General features: G+C 54.4%; 1 protein-coding gene across 1 annotated transcript in view; it reads right to left on the bottom strand.

Annotated features, from left to right (window-relative positions):
* RP1L1 (RP1 like 1) overlaps nt 1–15949 on the bottom strand; it is a 33036-nt gene extending 17087 nt beyond the window's left edge. Inside the window, exons 1-3 of the mRNA XM_003794007.2 lie at nt 15341–15949; nt 13360–13501; nt 7649–11944 (exon numbers count right to left, since the gene is read on the bottom strand). Coding sequence (XP_003794055.2) covers nt 7649–11944; nt 13360–13501; nt 15341–15949 — 5047 coding nt within the window. The remainder of the gene's footprint in view (nt 1–7648; nt 11945–13359; nt 13502–15340) is intronic.
* Between the last annotated feature and the right edge of the window lie 7937 nt (nt 15950–23886).

Genomic DNA, 23886 nt, shown 5'->3' with positions numbered 1-23886 from the left:
GCAGGTCCCCTCGGTGCTAAAACTCATCCAGGGCACCCGAGCCGGGGAACTGGGACCCCGAGCTCCTGCTGTCCCTTGACTGAAGGCAGGCATGGCAGGGACTGGAAAATGTAGCAATCAGCACAGATGTCGTTTAATGTGACCCTGTTGCATTAATTAATTAAACCTCCTTGGTCATGGAGAGAGACCCCAGAGTTATTCCTCCCCAGAGCCAGGGGCGAGGGGGAGACAGTTGTCACCTGCATCCCGTCCGCTGGAAGGAAAAGTGGAAGAGGGGCCCTGAGTGCCAAGAACGGGCGGGCCCCTTGGCTGCCACCACCCTGCTGGCACCCCCAAGGGCTGCGTCCCCATGCTCCCCAGCTCAGCAGGTTCAGGGGGCGGGCCTCAAAGCTGCTGCGGCAATCGCGGGGCCTGGGGTGGGAGGAGAAGGGCTAGGAAACACGGAGCAGCTCGGGGAGTAGCGTAATGGGAAGATTTCAGCGTGATGTATGGTGCCGGGGACGTTATTAATGGTTTGCTGATTTTTACCTTTAAAACCTCTGGGCAGATTATTTATTATGTCCTTGTCGTGCCTATGATCTATGGAGGGGGCACTAATCTCCGAGCATGGCCCCCCGTGTCCCTGCTCCTCGACAGCATCTAATTAGGCCAGGACGCTGCCCTCCCTGCCCGGGCCCTGTGCCCACCCCTGTGGGGGGAGGCTCCGGGGTCTGAGGCTCGAGCTCTGAGCCCGTGGGTCCTGAGAATCAGGGAACTTAGCTCCTTGCCCTGGCTCTGCATGCAAAGCTGTGCAACCGTGGGCAGGGGCAAGACCTCTCTGGACCCCAGCTCTCTTATCTCTCAAACAAAGGCACTGGACTACACAAGCTCCAATGACACAGAGATAAAACAGGGCAGAGCTAAGACATAGCAGGTATGTGGGCCTCTGGGTGCCGCAGTCCCGTGCTTCTGTACCACAGGGAATTGGGAGACAGCAGCAGGGACACCAGGGGCTCACTGTCACCACCCTAGACGCGGAGAGCTCCTGGCTCCTCTGTTGTGGCTGTTAAGCACAGGGTGGGCCTCATGACTCCTTTCCCCCAGAGCTGAAAGTGGGTGGCCAACATGGGCACCCTGGGTCATTCTGCTGCAGGAGAAGCCAGGTATAGTGAGGAAGGCCATCTTAGCTGGCAGGGTGCAAAGCTAGAAACAGCTGGACGAGAGAAGACCACACACATGCAGATGTACGCAGGTGGGCACACATCCCTGTGCACACATACGCAGGTGCACACACATACATTTGTGCCGTTTGACCTGTCTGCAGTTTCCCTTGATTGGGATCACCCACCCTCTGATTGGGATCACCCACCCTCTGATTGGGATCACCCACATCCTACAGCCTCCATACCCTAGCCTCAGCTGTTGACCCATCCTGGCTCCAGCACTCATCTCAGCTTCTCAAAGGCTCAGTGGGGCAGGTGCTATCAATGTCCTGTTTGCAGGGGAAGGAGGGGGAGGAAGCAGCAGTGAATAGTGCAGGAGGCTGGGAACCCCCTGCCCTGAGCCCACTGAACTCGGCCACTTCCCAGGTGCTGCCTTCAGGAGAGTCTCAGCCAGGACCTGCTGCGGGCATGATGGCCTCATCCCAAAGGTTCAGCAAAATATCTTAGTTTAAACGTCAGATTTTTCTAAGTGGTAGATGAGCACAGGGCCATGTGAGCAACGGCAGCAGAGGCAGTGGTGGCCTGGCCCCCAGGGCAGTGGAGTGAGCCCTGGAATGAATGGAGTGAGCCCAGAAGGAATGTGGGGCATTCTGCAGAGTCAAGGCCTTGTAGCCCTGGCATCCGGCACTGGGGGTGGGATCTTGGAGATGGAGAGCTGCACACAGGCCTACTAGCCAGGGCATAGAGAAGGAGGGTCAGAGAGAGAGGGTAGGAGGAGGGAAGGGGGTAAGGGAGTGAGCAGAACCAGGGCTGGAGGCTGCTGAAGAGCCCTTCACAACTTATAAGCAGATTGGGGTTTAGCTTTTCCACAGGACAGGGATGCACCGGGCAAGTCGAGACGTTGGACCCCTGGAGAGGCAGGTAAGGGTGGTGAGGCGGGGTGGGGGGTTGGGGGAGTGGGGGGGTGGGCAGGCCTAGGGCAATGTAAACAGCTTGAAGGGAGGGAACTAGCAGTGTGGGGTGGGGGTGTGTGTCTGGGTCCAAGTGTGGGGGCAGGAGCTGGCAAGAACAGAGGTGGAGCCTGCTGCTGAGGTGTGCTGCTCCTGGGGTGACACAGTGTCAGAGCTCAGGGACCCACAGACCTAGGAGCAGGGGTGGCAAGAGTGGAGATGCCATCATTGGGGAGTGACACAGGGACTGGCACAGGACGGAGGACCCGGGACACTTCCATTCCCCCTTCAGGGAGCCAGAGCTGGGCTGGGCAGGGCAGGAGGGGGACATGCTCCCAGAACCACCCCCATCCAGGCAGGGAAGACCAGAATGTCCCAGCATTTGGGAAATAGGATCACAGCAAGTGACTTCAGAGCTCAAGCGGAGTGAGGGGAGTAAAGGGGGGAGATGGGGGTGACAAAGAGATGCCAGTGGAGTGGGGGGGGGTCAGCTGCTGTGGGAGGGTGCATGCTCCTCCCCTGAGGCTGCAACCTCCTCACTAGGTGTTGAGATCTGAATCCCAGGATGGCACAGCTGGGGCCGTGTAGACCACGCCAGGATGAGGGCACAGGTGTGCTCTGTAAGCCTTGCAGAGTGAGGGTAGAGGTCTGGGCTGCAGAAGGAGCCTGTGAGGTGGTCACTGTGTCCCTGGACAAGGGGCCTCAGCTCAGACCTGGAGACTGGGTGGCATGCTGTGGTCACAGACAAGTCTGGCTCACTCTACCTGGTGGAGCTTTGGAGCCCAGGTCTGTGTCTGTCCCAGATGAGTCCCCTTTCCCTGGAGGGGGGCCTAGGCAGCCAGCTGTGCTCTAGACATTGGGGGATGGGAGGACAGGGAGGGAGGACACTCTTTGTCCATCCTAATTGCCTCTCAGGAGAAGGAGGTGGAGAGAGAGGTTGACTCCAGCTGACCCGCTGTCCCTCGGGGTGACTGCATAATGACTGGGAGTCCAAAAGTCACCATCCATGAGCACTCGTGTGTGTGCGCGGAAGAACCTAGTCCTGGTGGGAGGATGGGTTACTACAGAATGGAGGCGCAGGGAGTGGGGGTGTTATGGCCCCTGCTGAAATGCCAGTCCCTGGGCCCTGACTCAGACTGCGCAGGATTGGAATTCCCTGTGAGTCAGGCTGTCCATTTGCATTTTGATGGAACTCTCTAGGTGGTCTTTGTGCTCAGGAAAGTGAAGGACAAAACCATTGGTTTGTTTGGAAGCTTTTCAGGGGTCTTCCCTGCTCCAGGGAGGCACAGAAAGTTGAGGGCTTCCTCAGACCTAGGATAGGCCACCTGCTGCCCTGGCCACTTGGACAGGGCCTGGGGTGAAGACTCAGACATAGGGAGCTGGGTGAAGGGATGGGGTGCTGGCTAAGGGAGCCACTTGGGATGCAAGGGGCAGATTCACTGCCTGTGGCATCTCTCTGCAGCGCCTCTCAGCCCTGGGGTGGGGACTGAGTGAGATGCGGAAAAGGCCTGGTATCTGCCCTCAGTCACTTGTAAAGCTGTGGGATTTAGGCAATTCGCTTTCTCAAGACAGACCTCAGGCAGGAGGGCGTAGGACTACGTCAGTGACCCACCACCTCCACTGAGTATTATGTGCACCAGGAGTGCCTAACCCAGACCAAGGATGCCAGAATCTCTGCACACAGGGCTTTGGTTCTCAGCCGCTAAAAGGTGGTCCTCTTGAGCTGGGGTCTCTGACCCCCTCCACTCAGTTGTCAGGGATAGGAGAGAAGGGCTTGGCTCCTTTCCCCCACCATTCAAGGGGAAAGCCCGCTGGGTTTTGTGTTTGGGTAGCCTTCCCAGTGTCGGGCGGCTCATTCTGGACCCGGAGGCAGGCAGGGCCCCAGGAGCCCAGCAGAGATGCACCTGACTGCTATAGAGAAAGGAGCAGGAGGAGGCAGAGAATCCTCACCTTAGCCCAGGGCCCTGAAAGGCTTCATCTTCAAGTCGAAAGACAACACAGAGTTGTCCATTCACACGACATTTTTTTTCAATATAAAGAGCAGAAATGTTTGGGGGCTTAAAGCAGGAGAATCCCATGGACAGATTGCTTTTCAGTTGAACCTTTACAAAGCCAGCTTATCTCTGGCCCCGATACCTCTACAAAAGGGGAACATTCCTAAGACAGATTGGAGCCAGCTGAGCAAAAATAATCCCATCTAAGTCACTTTCTTACGTCTGGACTCTTTTGTAGTAAATTCATTCTACAAGGTATTAACCACCTTTACCTAAGAGATTTATTTATAGGACCCGAATCAAAATGAAAAATAAAAACAGGCTCAGCGCCTGTGGCTCAAGAGGCTAAGGCGCCAACCACATACACCTGAGCTGGTGGGTTCGAATCCAGCCCCGGCTGCCAAACAACAATAATGGCTGCAACTAAAGAATAGCCAGGTGTTGTGGCGGGCGCCTATAGTCCCAGCTACTTGGGAGGTGGAGGCAGGAGACTCATGTGAGCTCAAGAGTTGGAGGTTGCTGTGAGCTGTGATGCCACAGCACTCTACCCAGGGGGACAGCTTGAGGCTCTGTCTCAAAAAAAAAAAAAAAGAGAAAGAAAAAGAAAAACAAAATGAATACAATAGAAGAGGACTTAGACTTTAGGGTCTGAAACATCTGCGTTTAAATCCCGGCTTTGCCTGATTAGCTGTGTGAGCCGGAGTGCTTTCAAGCCTCAGTTTCTTCTTTTGTGGAGATGGTGATGCCTGCTTGCTTATTTCACAAATGTGCTGGGAACTCAAAACGGGGTCACTTTTCATAAGAGTCTGGTATGCTACCTGATTCATTGCAGGCATTGAATACACACAGGAGTTATGATTAAAATATCAATACATCCCTAGCATGTAGGTAGTAAAGTTCCATATGTTATCTCTTTCTCAACAATACAGTGAGGAAAACATCACTTAACCCATTTCACAGATAGTGAAACTGAGGTGCTATCCCCAGGACTTGAGCCCAGGTCCTCCAACTCCAGGTACCATGCTCTTTCCATGGCAAGCTCTTGACTAGAGATGCATGATGGCATTGTAATGAGGTGTCAGCTCAGCAAGTAGCAGGGCATTAAGGGAGGTAGCAGGGAGTGAAACTAAGGGGTTGGCACATCTCTTAGGGGTGACTGGGGATCTGGAATCACAGAAGAGTTGCCTGGAGGATGCTTTGTCCCAACCAGTGGGACAAGGGCTGTTCAACCCAGCATGTCACCATATCCAGGCAAGCCCACAGCACAGTCTGTGCCCCTGGAGCTTGTGGCTAAAATGCTGGATCTTCACTTTGTTTGATGGGGGATCCATGAGTGTACAGCCCCCACCACCCCTTCAGGCAATTCCGGCAACACTGACCCCCTAAATATACTTAAGTATATATATATATATACACACACACACACACATATGTGTGTGTATTTATGCTTTTATCATAAAAACTTTAGAGAATCACCTCTACAGAAATTTTAAAAACATGTCAAGTTTTATCAAGACTATCTCCTCCCTTTGTAGAATTGATGCCTGCAGACACAAGATACAGCAGGCTCTAGTCTTTGCTTAGACGACCAGTGAACAAGAATTCTCTTACAGCACAGACTTCCATTTTAATGAATCTGGACCACACAAAATGCCCCTTAATGAGCAGGAAAGTCTGTGAGAACCAAAGAAATTCTGCCCCACTCAGAAACCCCCTACCTGGACAGGGCTGCTGTAAAACAAGGCAGAGAGAGGACATTTAAAAAATCTCACACATGGTATGTAGGATTTTTTTTAGTTACAAAGGACACATAAAAATTCATTCATTAAAAAAAAGCTGGAATCTGAGTAGAAAAATGGGTCAAAGGCATACACACAGTAATTCACATGCAAATAGTTTCTTTAAACCCCTAGACAAAATTTTAATATCATTAATAATCAAATATATCTAAAATAGTACTGCATTAAAATGAGGTACTATTTTTTGCTCATAGAATTAGCAGATGATGTCTCATTTTTAATGACAATACCAATGACCAGGTGGTGGGTCAGTGGTATAAATCAGTACAGACCTTTAGAAAAACAATTCGAATATCAAGAGCCTTAAAGCTGTCCAGATCCTTTAACCCAGTAATTCCGTGCCTGGGAATCTATCCTAAGGAAATAATCAGAAGTTCAAGAAAAGAAAAGTTTTAAAAGTAATGGAAACCATGTAAAATGGTCAACAGTAGGAAAATGGTAAAATATCTTATATTCTCATAATGGGAGATATTCAGATATTAAAGATAGGTTTATGCTGACTTTGAGATAAATGGGGGAGATTCTTACAGTGTTAGGTTTTTAAAAATATGCGCGTGTGTATGTAAAGAACAAACTCCACGATAAAATGGTTAGAAAATGATGGAAGAGAAACACACCAGACTCTGACCCAAGTTATCTCTGAGTGATGGGAGTCTGGATGGCTACTTTTCCTCCATGCTGTGTTTTTTGGCATTTTCCAATTTTTCCATTACAGAATGAAATGTGTTTTTTAAAAAAAAAACACTTGGACTTTGGGGCTGAGAGCAAACTTCATCCAACGACCCTGAATTTATCTGCTCTTCCCAAGTATTCACATCTGCAGAGTCACCAAATATATTCAGGACTTGAAAAAAGCATCTCAAAGTCAAAGGGGGTGAGTACCAAGAGAGGCCAAGGAGAAAAACAGCAGGAGATCAATAAAGGGGAAGAGGAGAGAAAGACTTTCTAGCAGAAAACAAACAAAACTCTCCTGGAACCTTCCCCATCAGTTCCTTCCTCTTGAACTCTGAAGACAAACTCAAGGGGAGCCGCTGACCTCTGATCACGGGTCAGCTCTGCACAGCCCTCCTGCACCCTGTGTGTGGGGCAGGCCCTGGGGTTCTCTGAAACTTCTGAATTTAGAACCCAGGGACAGCATGGTGTGGGCCTTGTCCTTGGCAAGTCTTTGCCCGTGTGCTCTGCACACCCACAGTGGACACAGAGCGCATGGGTTGGCTCACAGCCTGATCTCGTCTAGAAATCTAAGTCATCTTGGCCAAAGCCATCCGCCCTGCCTGCCACCCCAGGGAAGGGTCGGCTTGTAGCTGACTCTTCATCCTGTAGGTCAGAACCCTCGCTGGCCCTCTGCTCTGGGGTCCTTGGGCAGGAAGGGGCCCCTTCTTGCTCAGAAGTAGAACTTTCTGGATACATCCTGGTGACTTTTCTCTCTGCATGAGAGATCTCCTTGGACTCAGCTTCGGTGTTTCTTAAGTCTTCATTTGCACTGTCTTCTGAGCCTTTCTGAGAGCAGCTGCCCGGGCAGGACGGCCTGGAAGAGGACGGGCCTGGGCTTTGTCGAGGGGTGTCTTCCCCTGGGGCAGGGGGTGGTGTGGACCTGCCCTCTTGGTCCAAGCTGCAGTTTTCAGAAGCCTCCTCTGACTGGCCCTGCTCTGGGCTGACCTGGGGGCTCCCTCCTCTCCCACCTTGAGTTTCCCTTGCTGACCCAGGCCGTCCCTCCCCTTCACCTTCTGCACCATGTCCTTGTCCTACTAGAACCTGGTCACCTCCTGTGGGGGCTTCATCCTCCAAACCATCCTTGCCCCCTGGGCCCTGGTTTCTAGCTTGTTCCCTCTCTGCTGCCCCCAGGCCGTTCCCTTCTCCCCTCTGAGCAGCGGCATCTTCCCCACCTTCCTTGAGGCCAGGCCCCTCTGCCCCCTCTGGCTCTGGACAGTCATCTCTGCAGCATCGCTGGCTCTCCTGCCCTTCCTCCTCCTCCTGCACCCCAGGCCCCAGAGCCAGCCCATCATCAGCTCCCTGGGAGGGCTGGGGGCTCGAGGGGTCCTCCTGAAGCTGCTCCATCCCTGTCTTCTCAGGGGTCACTTCAGCTGCACCCCCACCGGAATGCCCTCCTCTCTTCTGCAGAATTTGCTGCAGGTCAAAGGCCTCTTTGATGGGTGCTCTGGTTGTGCCCACCATACCCTTTGGGGACACAGGGCTCACTTTCTTCTTCATGCAGGCCTCACAGGGACAGAACTCCTCCCCCTCAACCTCCCTGCCCAGTTGGGTCTCTAGGGCTGCACCATCCTCCAGGGAGAGGGTGCCCAGGCCTTGGGTCCGCTGGGAGAAGACTGAGAACTTGTGCAGGTCCCGGAAGCAGCGCCTGCGCTGCTCAGTCTTCAGGGACAGCTCCCCCCTGAGGGCCTCCCTCGGGGGTCCTAGGGCCCCCCTCCCGGCCCGGCTCTGGATCTTCTGGAGCTCCCTCTGGGTACTGCCTTGGAGCCTCCGGCCCACGTCCTGCTGCAGCTCCGCTGCCATCTGGTCCAGCAGAGGGTGGTCCTGCAGGCTCCAGCGGGCCCGGAGCTCGGCCACAGCGCTGGTGAGGTGAGCCAGGAAGGCCTTCTCCATCTTTTTCAGCATTGCGGACACCCAGATGCGGTCAGGATCCAGCAGTGCTCTGCCGCCCATGCGGGTGCTCCTTTCTCTGGCCCCCAGGGGCAGCAAGGCCTGGGTTTGCTCCCGGCCTGTCCTGGCTGCTTCAGGCAGCTTTTCCAAACTAGGCTCAAATCTAGGGCCACTCTGACCTCCAGTGACATCTGGGTCCCTCTCACTGGGCTGACCAGGGGGCTCTGTGGGCTGCTCTCTCCTCCCCACTGGGGCAGAGGCTCTTCCATCTTCCTCCTCTTTCCCCGCCTCCTCCCCTGGGGCACCTTCCCCGCCCAGGCAGCTGGCCCCCGCCCAGGCCTGGCTGCCCACTCTGCCCTCTCCAGGAAGCCCTTCCTCCTCTGTGCCTTCTTCTTGCAGTTCTTGTCTTTCTATTTCTCCTCCAATCTTCTCTAAATGTGCCCCTTCCTGCTGGGTGGTGTTTCCAACCACCTGCCCCGGGTCACTGCCCAGCTCTCCACCATCTCTCTCGGCCCGACCCTCGCTGAGGGCAGGCGAGTTAGGGGAGGCTGGAGAGCAGCTCACGTGTGGGTGCCCCAGACGCTCTGCTTCTTCTGAGGCTCTGGAATCAGGCCTCTGGTGGGAGGTTTCCTGTGGCAGCTCTCCCCTCTCGGGGCCCAGAGTACAGTCCATGGCACAGGGTACGTTGCTCTCCCCCGACCCCCCCGAGCCACTGCTGAGGTCCACACCAGAGGAGGATGTTGGCGTGAGGTTCTCAGTCACGGCATGGGACCCAAGGCCCTGCAGAGCCTGGCTCCACGTCAGGTCCTGGAGGCCCAAGTCTGCCTGGCCTCGGCCAAGGTCACACCCTGGCCACAGAGTCCGGGAGATGCTGAGCAGCTCCTGGTACTGAGGAGAGTCTGTGAACTTCACTTTGCAAGTAGGAGATCCAAGATCTTCATCAAAGAAGTGGAGCCTGGCCAGACAGGTGACAAGGGCCCCGGCCGAGTAGCTGAGCCTCTTGGCCACTGGGCTAGACACTTCGGGCAGGCTGCTGGGCCGGCCCTGCTTGAAGCCCATCAGCACCTTCAGGATCTGTGTGGAGGCTGACACCCTTGGGGGAAGCCCCCGCTGGCCCTCCCTGCAGCCCACTGCCACCCCTCCACCCTCTCTGGCCTCCACAGGGGCTTTGGGATCTTTGCCCAGAGCTGCCCCTTGGGGAGTACCCTCTCCTGATGGGAGGCCAGTACTTCCAGCCCCCAAGAGGGCCCCAACTGCCTCTAGGTTCTCACCAGCATCCCCTTCAGGGGGCTGGGGCCTGACCTGAACTAGCTCCCCTGGGCCTTCTAGAGAACGGCCACCCCCAGGGTCCTCTTTGGGGCTCTCTGGGCCATCCCCGGCCACACATGCAGCCTCATCCACCATCTCATATTTCATGAGAACAGGCTCCTCTGGGATGTTGTCCAGCCATTCTCGGACCACAGCATCTGGTGAGGCTTGGGGCAGAGCACCCGGAGTCACGCCGCCACAGACCTCCCGCTCCTCTGGGCCTCCTCCACTCACAGCAGTCTTCTCCTGGGATGGCCCCTGGGGGCCTGGGGTCAGCATGCACCCCACTACAGGTGACTCCTCCCCCTGCTGGCTCCCAGCTGGCCCCCGGGCAGCACTGTGGAAGCTGCCACTACTACAGCTGGGAGGCCGCTTCTCCCTGGGTGGGGTGGGGCAGTACCTGCTGCCTGCCCAGTGGGCCTCAGGGGAGGGTGCCCACAGTGCCTGTGTGTTACCTCTGGGGACCCCTTGGACTGGGGGTGCCCCAATCTGTGAGCAGCAACAACCCTGTTCTCCTCTCTCAGGCTGTCCGATCTGCAATGCCAAGGTCGAGGAAGGCCCAGGGGTGTCCTCTGCCTCTTCCCGCTGGCTGCCAGCCCTAGCCTGAGAGCAGGACTGGGGTGTGTGGGGAGGAGATGGAGGCGGTGAGCCTGCCCTGGACCCTGCTTCCCCTGTCCACCCAGCAGAAGGAACATCGCAGTGGCAGGAACCAGGAGTGTAGTCTGACTCGCTTGCAGGAGAGATGGTGGCACTGCTGGCCCCGGAGAAGTCCCGGGAGTGCAGAGAGCCTGAGCAGAGGGCTCGCAGGTAACTGGAGGACCGTATCTGGGTGCTTGAGGAGCTTTCAGAAACTTGTGACTCTGGCCGTTCTGGGCAGGCCCTTCCTTGGTTGGGAGGCCTTGACGCTGGCTGGGCTGCAGGTGAGTTCAGCAGGCAGTGGTGACACTGCCTGGTATGGCCTCTCTGAGCCACTCGGCCAAGGCCAGGGGTGTTGAGGAGGGACAGAGCTTGTGTCCTCTGGTTTGTTGTCCCCCGCTGGGCTGAGGCACAGGTGGGAAGTGTGGGAGAGCTTCCTTCTGTGTCCCAGGAACCAGAATGGCCTGGAGCCAGGGGCAGCCTTGTCACAGACTCCCACTTGGCATGGCGGCACCCAGTGCCCTGCCCACATGTCTCTGCCTGTAGGTCCTCATTCTTTAAAGATGAGGGACTCTGAGTGGGAGGACCTGGGCCACTTCCCTGGGTGAACTTCCTCTGGGATGTCACAGCTCCTGCCTCGCCTGAGTGGCTGTGGTGCTGCCTGCACCACTTACTGGCCCCTTGGAGAGACCTAGCACCAGCTGATGAGTCAGAAAGAGCTCCTTTGGCACCCCGGCTGCCCAGCCCTGCCGCCTCTAGGCATGGGTCATCTTCCCTCCTGGCCCTGCTCTGGGCAGAGAGACCACTGCTGCCCACTGCACCCTCTGGGGTCCTGGGACAGCAAGAGGAGTCTGGCTCCGAGCCCTCAGAGTGACTGGAGCTAGAGGGAGAGCTGATGCTATCCTGGGGTCTCTCCCTGAATATGGCCCCTTGACTTGAGGGGCCTCTGCAGCTGGGGTGCTGGGTCAGCCCCAACTTCCTCCGAGAAGCCAGCCCCTTCCCCTGGGCTGTGTGCAAGGGGTTCGTCCAGATCTCATATCCGGGCCGTGATGGCCTGCCGTGGCCACAGACTTCCTCGCACCCCTCCCCACAGGGCCCCGGCCCCCATACCCCAGGCACTGAGCAGCCCACAGGGCGGCCCTCCCACACGCAGCAGAGGGGGTCAGCCTCCCCCAGGTCGGGGCCCTCTCCACTGGCCTTCCCTACCCTCCGGGACCACAGGAGCGTGTCCTGGCCACAGAGGTGGAAACGGACTTTCATCTCCACAGACAGGCTGCCATCCTCGTTCATACGGACCTTCTTCTTCACGTCATCGCTGGCCACCAAGGGGCTGAGCTGGGCGGGCGTGTCCTGAGGGTGCCTGTTGGGGACAGGGCCCACCCAGGCTGGATCCAGGGATGCTGGGGGGTCACTGAACCTGGACTGCTCCGACAGCAAGGAAGACTGCCGCGGCCTGCTGCCTGACCTGGACCGGGCATGGATCACACTCCGCTTGGCCTTTGGCCCCCAGCTCCCTGGCATGCAGTGAAGAAAAGAGAAGAAGATGGTGAGGGCAGAAAAACAAAGAGGCAGCGAGCCTTCCACCGCCTGGACAGCACCACTACATCCTGGCTGGGGGGCCGGGGCAGAGCTGTCCAGAGCAACTGTGAACTGCATAGCAGGATGAACTTGAGTCTAAATTCCCTCTTGACTCTGCCACTTACCAGCCACATAGCTTTGGGCAGAGCCTGTTTTCCAAACTGTAAAATCGGTGTAAACACAGTGATTGGTAGGTCTGAACTGACGCACGGCCATACCTGTCAAACCTCCCGGATAGTGGCCGGCACGGAGTCTGCTGGCGGAGAGCAGCAGTGTCCAGGGCTCACTGTTGGCCCTTCTCATGTCCCCCCAGCATAAGACATGAAGTCGATAGATTGTTACCTACGAACCTGACTGCAAACTATACCATGCCGGGCAATTATCAGTGGTGATTTATCACCCTGATGCTCATCACGCTCTTGAATTGATACGGGATTGCAAGGAAAGACTAGGAGCACAGTATCGGGTCCTGCTAGTCACGCAGTCCTTCCCCAGCTTCTCTTCTGAAGAAGAGAAGAAAAGGCTGTTGGAAATGAAAAGAAAGGGCCTTCAGGACATTCACCCTCATCTCCTGGACTAATGCAGGCAAGAGGGCAGGGCCAGTGCAGCCTGGGTCCTTGGCCAGCAGAAGAGCAGGGCCGGACAGCACATCTGGGCAGAAGTTGGCCTTGCTGCAGCCTCCCTCTTCACCAGCATCCAGTGAGGCTCCTCCAGGAAGGGGTCTCGGGCTAACATGTCCCTATACATCCAGTACTTGGCATACAGCAGTCTCGGGACCATTGGGGCTGGTGTTTTCTTAGCTTTTCACAAAGGGGAGTACTTCATTGACTCACCAGATGTGCCAATTGTCATTCTAATAATTTTTGCTTGAACTTTTAGGCTTTTGTATTGAAAAAAAAAAATAGCACAGCCTGGACTGTGGGTCAGTGTCACAGTCACTGTGATGCAGTTGTTCACTGTCACGGTTCTTAACCTTTTGACCTGTCTGCAGGCCACCACTGTTGCCTAAGACAGTCGTACTCTTAAAAGAGCCAGTTGCCTCCTGGGCATGGCCCACCGCCCACTGTGGTTCTTAATAAAAGTCAGTTTAGATCCCAGCAACTTCCAGTTCAAGATCTCCTGATCCCTGTTCCCTTTTAAATGTCAAACTCTGCTTTCTCCCATCCAGTTAAGATTGATGGTGATGAGAAGAAAGAGGAAAAAATAAGAGATACCCCCCAATGATGGGAATACCTGAAAACTGGGACCAACGGTAGGTTTCCTAAACATTCTGGACGGGATATGTGTGCTCAGCCCTACTGAACCACCACCCAGTGCAAATCAGATTGGGGAAACCCAAAAACCAACTCACCAGTTTTGTTCTTTGAAGTCAGCCCAGCTAAAGTTTCAGTCCCATTCTTTCTGGCATCTTCTACGGCCAGAGGTCTGAAGGCCTCATTGCTGGCACACACCAGCACAGAGGTGCCACGTGGCAGAGTCTGCATGGAGTCCACCTGTGGCAGTAGGCACTGAGTCAGGCCCCGCTGCAGAAGGCCCTCTGCCCGGAGGGTCCAGTGTCTCCAACCCTCTGTCAATTTCTATACATCTCACTCAGGTTTCTGTTCTGAGGATTCTGCCCACTCCCCATAGCTGGGAGCTGAGGTCTTCCCACCACAATCTCCCTCTCTATTCTCACCCCTCCCTGCACCAGGATTCTCAGGTGGAAAGACTTTAGAGCCAGGTGTCCACCCCCCCCACACGTGTTTCGTAATGCAACAGAAGCAGAAGGCCTTCCAGCTCCCATGTGGGGACTCAATTCACAGCCCACCGATTTCCCAAATGGAAGGTCCTCTCTGGTATCTGCGATGTGTTTTCCAGTATGATCTGGGCCCCTCACCTCTGCCTCACCCAAGCAGGAAGGAAAGGGGCCGGGCACTGCTCTCTTTATAGGGATCCCTTCCCTTCCAGAATCCTACAATATCCTCTAGGTTCCTGTCCCCCTCCATGGGCCCACCAGCAGCAAGCCCATCCTGGTCCCTCTGGATTCCATTCCAGCAAACAAGTCTCTGCTTTGGGACAATCTCACCTGGCCCCCAGAGGCCTTACATGTCTGCAGACTTGCACTATTGGTAGCATTATGCTGTAATTTGCAATACACCTGGGGATGCATTTCTATCTTTAAAGGGTAGCATATATAATTTTTCAATTTCTCAAATTAAAAGGGTGTGTTCATTAACAAAAAAAAAAAAAAGAGAGAGAACTCTTGCATCTTCTCCCTCAAAAATAACATATGAATCTGCTGTACACCCAAATCTTTTAGCCCAGTTAGTTAGAAGTTTGTTTTAAACGACTTCTAAACTCCTAAACTAGATACTTCAGTTTAAATCTCTAGTCCATCCAGAAAAGACAACCGTGACCCAAGCCTATCAATGTACAGACGTAGCTATGCCTCTAGGGAATCACACCTTTCAGGGAAGAAGGAAGCATTGAACTAAATGGCATTCCCACCCCTTAAGGAGAGGTGGAAGTGTAGGATCCTCAGGAAAAGTGGTGTCTGTCCAGTAGGGGACCCACAAGTTGATAATAACAACACAGTCCCTCTTGGGGAGCAACGAGGTCATTCTATTTACAGAAACTCTAATAGCTCTGCGGTACGTCTAGGTGAAAATATCCTGATATCTTTTTTCCCAAATAATTCATCTTGTGCCTGCTCTGTCCTGCTCCACACACTCACTCTCCTGGGCGCTAACCAAAGCTAGGACCTACTTACTCACCCAGGCACTAACCAAAGTTAGGACCTACTTACTCACTGGTCACTAACCAAAGCTGGGACCTTATCTTTCTGCCTACTCCATGTAGCACATGTCAATATGTATTAAATGCATAATAATTCAAAAGCATATTTTTGCATTATGACACTGAAATTATGAATGCTGGCTCTATCACTGGCCAGCCACACAACTATGAGCCAATATGCTTAGACCCCCAGCATCCCTTTCCCCACCTGTCCCCAGGGGATAATAATAACAGCTACCTTGTGAGTTTTACTACCCGGAGTAGTTTCTGTTTCCCACACTGAACTCTCAAGATAAGATGATGATGAGAAGGTCTTGCCTTGCACAGAAGCACCGTGCCGGCACTTGCTAAGTGCTCCCTGCCTGGTAGCTAAAAATGTCAGTAACAATTGTGTGTTGACTAATTCATGTCAGTAAATGTTTTCACCCCACTCAGCTTTAAGTAGCAGGTCAACCAAGCACCTTCTTTTAAGGAAGAACCTCCCCATGCCATCTAAGTCTTTTGATCGGAGGTCCAAAGAACTTTTCCGAGGAGCCCCCCTGGGCCTGACAGCCTACCTTCCTTCCGCTCATGGTGTAAAGCTGCTTCACGGGAAAGTGCAGAACGTCTGAGGCTTTGCTGAGAAAGGCCGCCAGGGTCTTGGTATCTCTCTGACTGAGAGTCACCATCTGCTGGACTCTAGGGTCCCTGTTCTTAACCAGAAGTATCTTCCTTGGGGCCCTGGGCACCTTCCAGGAAGAGGATGTTCCCGGTGCCTCACGCTGGCCTTCACAATCCCAAGACCGCTGAGCAGAGGGGCTTCTTCCCTGGGGCCGGCCTGGCCCACTGGGGGTCTTGGGAGCCTTTTTATCAGAGCAGAGGTAGCAGCCACCGTCTTCTAGCTGCTCCAGGGCACTGAGGCCGTGCAGGCCCCGGGGCGTGGTGACAGAGCGGACCCCGAAGGAGAGGGGCACACGCTGGGAGAGCTCGTCCATAAGGGCGCTGAAGGTCTTGAAGGCGCGCTGGTGAACAGCCAGGCGAACCCCGGCAAACCGGGGGTCCCCGCGCTTGAGGAAGGTGATCTTCTTGGCTGGCGTGACCTGGGTGACAGAGGGGGTGCGAGCCACAGAGGGCAGGAGGCACTCGCGGTGGCCTGGGGCCTGGGCTTCCCTCTGCGCGCTGTGCATGCTGTAGTGGGCCGGGCGGCTGTCACAGGTCAGAGGTCGGAAAGAGTCAGAGCAGCTTACGGGGTTTGCATTTCCTGTCTCTCCCCTTCTTGGCAGAGGGGCCTCCTTTTCACCCCAAATTTGCTCCATCCCACTACGCAGAGGCAGGTTGATCCATTTGGATGGACTAGGAAGAAAGGCAAAGGTTTGGCATCAGACAGATCCGAGTTCAAATCCCGACCTCATCACATACTACCCGTGTGACCCTGCAGGTGAATGATGTCATCTGGGATTAGTGACCACACCTGTCAGATGTGGCTACAAGCCCCGTGGGTTATAACAGTGGACGGAGCATCACACAGAGAGCTGCTGACATAGAACACACACCAGCAAGTCTTTATCCCCTTCCCCCCTCCTGCTGTCCCCCTACCCTCTTCCACCATCCTCGGGCTCCTTAGAATAGCAGTTTCCCTCCCAGGGAGGTGGGTAAATGCAGAGGTGAGATGTGGGGCAGGACCCAGGAGGGCTGGAAGCATCCCTCTCCCCTGAGGTCTTCCTGTGCAACTCCCAGGGCTCCCACCTCTGTGGACTTGTTCCTTCCAGCTGTCAGGTGACAGGGCCAGAATGTAAGGAATAGGCCCTGCGGAAAGGGCACAGACCGGGAGACTTGGAGCTCTGTGTCTGCAACCTGCCACCACTGATGCTATGTGTTTTCTCTATTTTATATTGATATTTGCTTTCAAAAAAAAAAGGTGATGCTGCTTCTCACACTGTCCCCAAAGACTTTGCAAGGTGCCTGATGTCAGTTGCCTGTCCCAGCTCACTGCCACCAGCTTGGCAGATGGGGCACAGACCCACAAGGCTGGTCAAGACCATTTGCTCCCCTATACCCCACTGCCTTCCCCTATTCCCACGGAGCCCATGGCCTCACCCAGGACTCTGCACAAGCCTCCCTGAGTTCCTCTTGGCATCTCTATGACCAGGTGGTGGCCTGTTCTGTGTACCTGTGGCCTGGTTGTCCTGGAACCAGGCTTTCACCCAGACATCTCCTGTGCTCTAAAGCCATCCAGAGGTTCCCCCAGTGGCTGCAGAAAAGTCCAGGTGCTTTATCCTACACCTCACAGCCTTTTCCCACTAGTCCCAGCCTCCCCCTTGGGCCTTACTTCCTGCTTCTTTCCACATGAAAATTCCTCCACCAATCGGCTGCCTGGCCCTGAGGTCCTGTCTGCAAGGTGACTCTTGTCCTACAGCCCCTGCCTTGGCTTTCCTCCTTTGCAGACCCTTCCCTGGTGGTCTGGGCCTGGGGCAATGCCCATTCTCAGTGAAGTTACCCCACCAGGTCCTGCATCCTGGCCTGCTCCACCCAGGCTGAGAGGAAGAACCCACCCTCCCCGTGGCACCAGCCTGGAGCAGGGATGCTGACCCTTCCCAGAGCCTCATGCCAGGGCCAGGCCTGTAAAAGCTGGGCGCCGAGAAATGACATGGGGTGAGGCCTCGTCCCAGCTCGCAGGGATTCAGAACCACAATGGACCCTCATTAACCTGCGCCCACAGGCAACAGCATCTCCCCTGGCGCCGCCCTCATGGCCACGTGTGGGTTCACGGCTCCTTTTCTCTCCTTCCTTTTCATTTGTCCAAAGGGGAAGAACAAGTCTCTCATTTTCCAAACCATGCTGCACAAAAGGACCTCGTAATCCTCTTCCATCTCTGGTACAAGTGATATAATTAGCTGTTCAACCTTCTCCCTCCCTACTAATCCCTTGAAGCTTCTCTTCCTTGACCTCAGACCTCAGCTGACACCCTGCAGGGCCAGAAGCAGTTCCTCCAACTGGTGGCCCCATCAGCGCCCTGGGGACTAGCCTTCCTCCCAACCCCGCTTTCATTTTCACTTTCTACTGTAAGTGAAGCTATAAGGCCATGCCTGTGGCCTTCACTAAGGGACTAGGAAGGAAAGAAGTGCCCCCTTGTCCCAAGTGTCACTGTGTTCCCACCATGACCATGTCCCTGGCAACTCCAAGTCCCAATATCACCATGTCCCCCATCATCACCAAGTTCCAAGCATTTGCCTCTAGCAAACCCACAGCCCACCAGGGGTTCTGCTCCCTGCAGCCCCTCCTGTGCGGGTGAAAGGGGCGGGGTGCCCCTCTCAGATGCCCCTGGATGCAGCTCTGAAGAGCATTGCAGGGAGCGTGGGGGCTGCCTGGTAAGAAGGCGGAGCCCCTCTGTGAAGCAGGCAAAGCCCCTCTGTGCTCTCAGGCCCAGGGCAAAACAGAACATTGCATCGTAGCACTCCCCCTGCTGGCTGCTGGTCTTCTTTTCCTGGAATGCTTCTAGAATATTATCTGTCTAGGCTGGAATTCATCTCTAACAGGACTTTTTAAATACAAGGGGAATGTGACCCAAGGAACCCTCAGTCCCAAAGACCAGGCTGATACTGGGTGCTCCGTGACCTGGCACACAGCCCCAGGGGAGCCAGTGTAATCTTGTCATCCTGCCAGCAATTGTGCCGGAGTTCACGTGACCAACAGCAGATAGCATCAGGGGCTCACGCTCAGGCTTACACACAAACACAGGCTGGAAGGAATTCAGGACCAGGAGGAGGGGCTGAGGGATGACCCAGCCCTGTGACCTGGAGGTGACAACCTCCAGGGACAGACACCACACTGCTCTTCACAGGCAGAAGAGGCCATGGCTCTCCAGCCTCAGGGACACAAACAGAGATGGGGGCAGCCTCACCGCTGTGGACAGGAGCCAGCAAGCACAGGGAAGGCAGATGCAAACAGGAATGGTTTTCTTCTTGAAAGAGGCTTAAACATCTAGTCTTTCCCCCTTCAAAATCACCTGGCCTCATCAGATTATTCATTCATTCAATCACCCACTCATTCACTTATTCATGTAGCCAACAAAGGTTTTTGAGCATCAGTCATGTGTCAGGCTCCACCTTGGGTCTGGGGAATACAAAGATTACTAGGATTTAACACCATCTTCAGAAACGTCACATCCTAGTGTGACAGACAGCCTCACTAATACATACCATAATAAGTGTTCTAATGCGTATATGTGAGTGTGTGTCTATAATATACACAAGGTATGACATAAAACAGGGAGAGGACTGGCTGGTCACTGGCTGGTCAGGGAAGACGTCTTGGAAGAGGTGATGTGAAGACTCTTGAGCTAAAAGACAATTTAGGATAAACCCAAGAAGGAAGAAGTTAGGACGGTCATGGCACAGATACGGCTGTGGTGCTAACTCTGCCTAGTGGGGTGGGTTTAGAGGGATGGGGGAGAAGGTTAGAGACGTCCCATGTGCTGTCATTAGCTGCCACAGAGTCAGGGTGGAAAAGGGCCACTCTGGGTGCAGGACACTTGCTGTTGCTGCACTGGGGTGTTCAAAACCCAAGCTGGAAAATTGGAATTTTCAACTCCATGAGCCAACTCCTTACCTTACTGGGCTTGAGCTTGGGTGTCATGAGGACTAGGAAGAGACCAAGAGGTGGCCCCGGAGCAGCGTGGCAAAGGCCACATTCACTGCTTTCTGAGTCAGGAGGGCTCTGCGTGGGGTGGAGCAGAGGCAAGTTCTCATCCTGTCCAGTGGCTGGTAGGGGACATCTGGGACGCCTGCACCATTCCTGCACACCAGACAGGCCTTGAGAGGCTGCACAAAGGAGTGATACCCAGTGGCACATACATCGTTTTCTCCCTCTATTTTCCTGCTTTAAAAACCAAACAGGAAAAGAAGAAGACTAGACCCATTTAATAAGAAAAGCAAGGGGGGGCACCAGGCCTGCCCCAAAGAGAGGCCCCCTGGGCCCCCGAACTCCCTGAGCACATAGTGGGCAGAAGCTCCCTCACTGTAGGGAGAGGACAGGCTCTGCCCATTGCCCACCTGGCCAGCAAGAAGGGTGCAAGGGGGTGGAAGAGGCTGACCCGGGGGTACAAGGGACTGTTGGTAAGAGGCCAGGAGAAAAAGGAAACAGCTACAGGGCTACTGGCCAGGGGTCTGGTCCCCAGCTGTCCACCCTACCCCCAGCTGGGACACGAGGAGACCCTCCAAGGACAGAGGGCCTTTGCTCAGCCAAGCCCAGTGTCTGAGCTCCAGAGCAGCTTCCAACCTGCCTCCCACTCAGGGCAGGGCCTGGCAGGCAGAAGAGGTGGGGGAGGCCCTGGGATCTGACTGGGAAGTGGTGCTGGGTGCTGTGTGAGCACAGAGGCTGGGGACCCACCACTGGTGCCGAATGGGTCCCGGCAAGCACAGCAAACCCTGGGGCCCACAGCAGAGCCAGGAAGGCTGGGTCTGCAGGCAGGGTGGTGGCATGGGCAGGGAGGGGAGCGTGCAGGGGATTTCGGGAGGAAGCCCGGAAAGAAAGCGGAGGCGGCCTTCCAGAGAGGGGGTGGAGGCCTGAGAGCAGAGAAAAGGAATTAAGGGGCAAAGGGAGGAAAAAATAGAACTCAGAGGAAATGCTGGGAAAAGGTGACAGCCCCACTGGTGGGGGAATTGCGCAGGGCGGGCCTTTGGGGAGGAAACGGTTTTGTCACAGTCCTGGAAGTGGGCGGGCCGAGTCAGGGCAGGGGATTCAGGAAGAAGGAGTGGGGCGAGGGAGAGGCAGGGACACCAAAGAGGGAACTCAAAAGGTTGAGTGGGGAGAGGACAGGGCTGGACCGTGTTACCAGTGCACTTCTGAAAGTGGCCACCTGAGGACAGGGGGGCAGGCCCCAGAGAGAACAAAGCTGGTGGGGGATCGGGCAGCCGTTTTCCTTTTGGACACCCCCTTAGTGACTGAGTTTGCTCTGGGGTATAAGAGAACCAATATTTTATGAACAATAAGAAGGAAAAGAACAGTGACAAACTACAACAAAGACGTGCCATTAATTGCAAGATGCATCTTGATTCCAGAGATATTAGAACATTAGGGAAAAGCCCGACCTGTGCATGTGAAGTCAGGGAAGACAGGATGACAGAAAGCCCGGCACACACAGCACGCATATTCATGATGAAGCCGCGGCACTTTATCAAGCGTGACTGTCATTGATTTCGGGAGCTGACAGCACCGGGGACTGGAGTGCTCTGACCTGACAGGTCAGGCCAAGCATGTGGGTGAGCGTGACGGGGGTGGGGAAAGTACGATGAGAAGCCACTTCACACCCACTAGAATGGCTACTCTGAAAACCAAGATGAGAAAACACGTGTTGGCGTGGCCGAGCAGAACCTGGAGCATTGCTGGCGGGAACGTGAAATGAAGTGGCCGCTGTGGAGACCAACATGGTGGGTCCTCAAGAAGTTAGCCACGGAATTGCCACAGGATCCCAGCAATCCTCCTTCTTGGTATCTCTCCAAAGGAGTTGCAAGCCAGGGCTCAAGGGGACGTCTGTGCACCCACGTCCATAGCAACATTATTCACAGGAGCCAATAGGTGAGAATAAGGCAGGCGTCCACAGTGGATGAGTGGACAGGCAACTCGTAATCAATACAGACAGCGGAGCGTTAGACTGTCTTAAAAAGGGAAGACATTCTGGGCGGTGCCTGTGGCTCAAAGGAGTAGGGTGCCGGCCCCATATGCTGGAAGCGGCAGGTTCAAACCCAGCCCCGGCCAAAAATTGCAAAAAAAAAAAAAAAAAAAGGGAGACCATTCTGACACATGCTCCAACACGGGTGAACTTGAACCTTGCAGACATTATCCTCAGTGAAAAAAGCTGGTCACAAAAGAAGTGTTGCTTGATTCCACGTACACGAGGCATCTGGAGTAGTCAAGTTCAGAGGCAGAAAGCTGGGACTGGGGCTGGGGAGTTGGTGTTTAACAGGTGCAGATTTGTTGCCTTGGGGAGGCACAAACGTTCTGGAGACCGATGGTCACGTAAATGTACTTAAGGCCACAGAGCTGTGCATTTAACACTGGTTAAGATGGTAAAAGTTACGTGTATTTTACCAAAATTAAAAAATTAAAAGAAGGGGGTGGGGTGAATTGTCTTTCAAGAAAGGCAATTCGGTAGAGGAAGTCTTCCCAAGCCATTTACTAAATGGATGAGGGTTTAGAGAAACGTCACACTGTCCCCTTCAGCAGTGCTCTCTGGAGCTCAGGGCTCTGACTGGTGGGCTCAGGTAGAGGACGGCGGAATGAGCAGGGAGAGAGGTTTAATGTGATACTTTTGGTTCACAGGCATAAGCAATCTAGCAGCGAACAGCCATCACCTACCATGGGACAGGCTCATGCCTCACAGAATTTATAATCCAGAAAAGAGACAGAACTTCCACGCCCCAGTCCTCACCCTTTTTACACAAGAGCCCCAGCTGCGGCTGGAGGGCCCCAGACTCATGGGCCTACCTTGACTTTCCAGTATTTAGCTGGTGACTCTCGGCGAGCTGCTTGGCCTCTCCGACCTTCCACTACCTGGACCATGAAACCATTACCTCGGGGCTGCTGAGTTACCCTAGGAGTTCGTAGGAAAAGAGCCCAGGAGGCTGCCCTACAAACATTACTCTGGAATCCAGGAGACCTCTCAAGAAATTATCAAAGGCATTCATTCTTAAAATGTTCCAATACTCCTCTTCCCTTCAAAAGGATGGTGAAAACCACAAACCAACACCCCTCCTGAAACATGAGCACATTTCCACAGGCACAAAATACTCCTCATGGTTTCTGGGACACGAGCCTGTGTGGCTCATCCGCAGAGAACCTCCGCCCCTAGAGATCCACGAAGCCCAGGTTAAGAGCCTTTAATCTAATTCTTGGAGATGAGGAAGCTGAAGAGGGGACAGCAGCGGGGCTGTGGAAGAAGACAAGAAATCGTGTTTGTGAATACAGACTCTCGTCCATCCTGTAGTCATGGGCAAAAGTTTCCCCAACAACAGTTCCTGTTCTGTGTGGTAATGAAGGAAGGACACATCTGTGACAGGTCAGGAAAAGAGACTCAGGACGGGGATAAATCTGATACTGACACAGGAAGTAGAATCCTTGGAAACTGTCAAAAAGCAAAACAAGACCCAGGGCTGGCCACCTTCCGGCCCCTCCCCCAACACGCACACTTGCTGGAGTTCTCTAGACAGCTTATCAACAAGGGAAGTAGGTTAATGAGATGGCTGGATTTACAGGGTTTGCCCTGCAGACCGGAATGTGCAGCCTCGTCCCAGCGCCCTGAAGGCGGGAAGTGGGTCTGGTTCATCTCAGTCCCTTGTGCTTGGCGCCTCGAATGTGCTTGGCAAATGTTTGCAGAATGAACGACGCTTGGGGAAATGTGCAATGGTAAGAATGGGGTGAGAAGTACAGTCAGCAAAGAACAGGATCACAGTAAAACAGGACAAGGGCAGAAAGGTCTCTGGACCAACCAGAGGCCAAGGGTACAGAGGAAGCTGATGAACAGCCAGGAACCAGAGGGGCTGGGAGTGTACAGACAGGGCACGTATCTCGGCTGCCTGTGGCCCTGAGCAGCTGGAGCAGCTACTAAGGGGGCTTGGGGTCCAAAAAACAAACAAGCTCAGGTGGATGGAGCAAGAGGGTCAGAAAGAGCAAGGGAGAAGCTGGAGAGGGGAAAGGCACTAGACTTCACTGGAGCAGCTCGGCCAGGACTTTCCTGGGACCCTGAGGCAGATCTCAGCTCAACTTGGAAAACTTTTAAGCAACTGGAGTAGTTCCGAGAGGTCTGGGGCTGTTATATCATAAATTGAACCCAGTCGTTGGCAATAGAGACCGTGTGACTTACACCAAGTCGAGGGCTATTTGTCTCTCACGTAGAATCTAGAGACAGATGATCTCGCACTGGTGTGGAGTCTCTGTGGTGCCACCTGTGACCTGGTCTCCCTCTGTCTCTCCACCCTGTGTACTTTCTGCTCAGGCCTCCCACAGACTCCTCACAGTTACAAGATGGTTGCTGTGGGTCCTGCAGTGTAACTGGGATCCAGCTCAGCTTGGCATTAGTGGGTCTCTGTGCTTGCTAAGAGACCTACCACACCGCATGGGCACCAAG

The sequence above is a fragment of the Otolemur garnettii genome, unplaced genomic scaffold, assembly GCF_000181295.1.
Source record: "Otolemur garnettii isolate 467f Iridium unplaced genomic scaffold, OtoGar3 scaffold00074, whole genome shotgun sequence".
Classification (NCBI taxonomy): Eukaryota; Metazoa; Chordata; class Mammalia; order Primates; family Galagidae; genus Otolemur; species Otolemur garnettii.
Note: the sequence above shows the minus strand (reverse complement) of the source record. Positions and strands in the feature narration are given on the sequence as shown.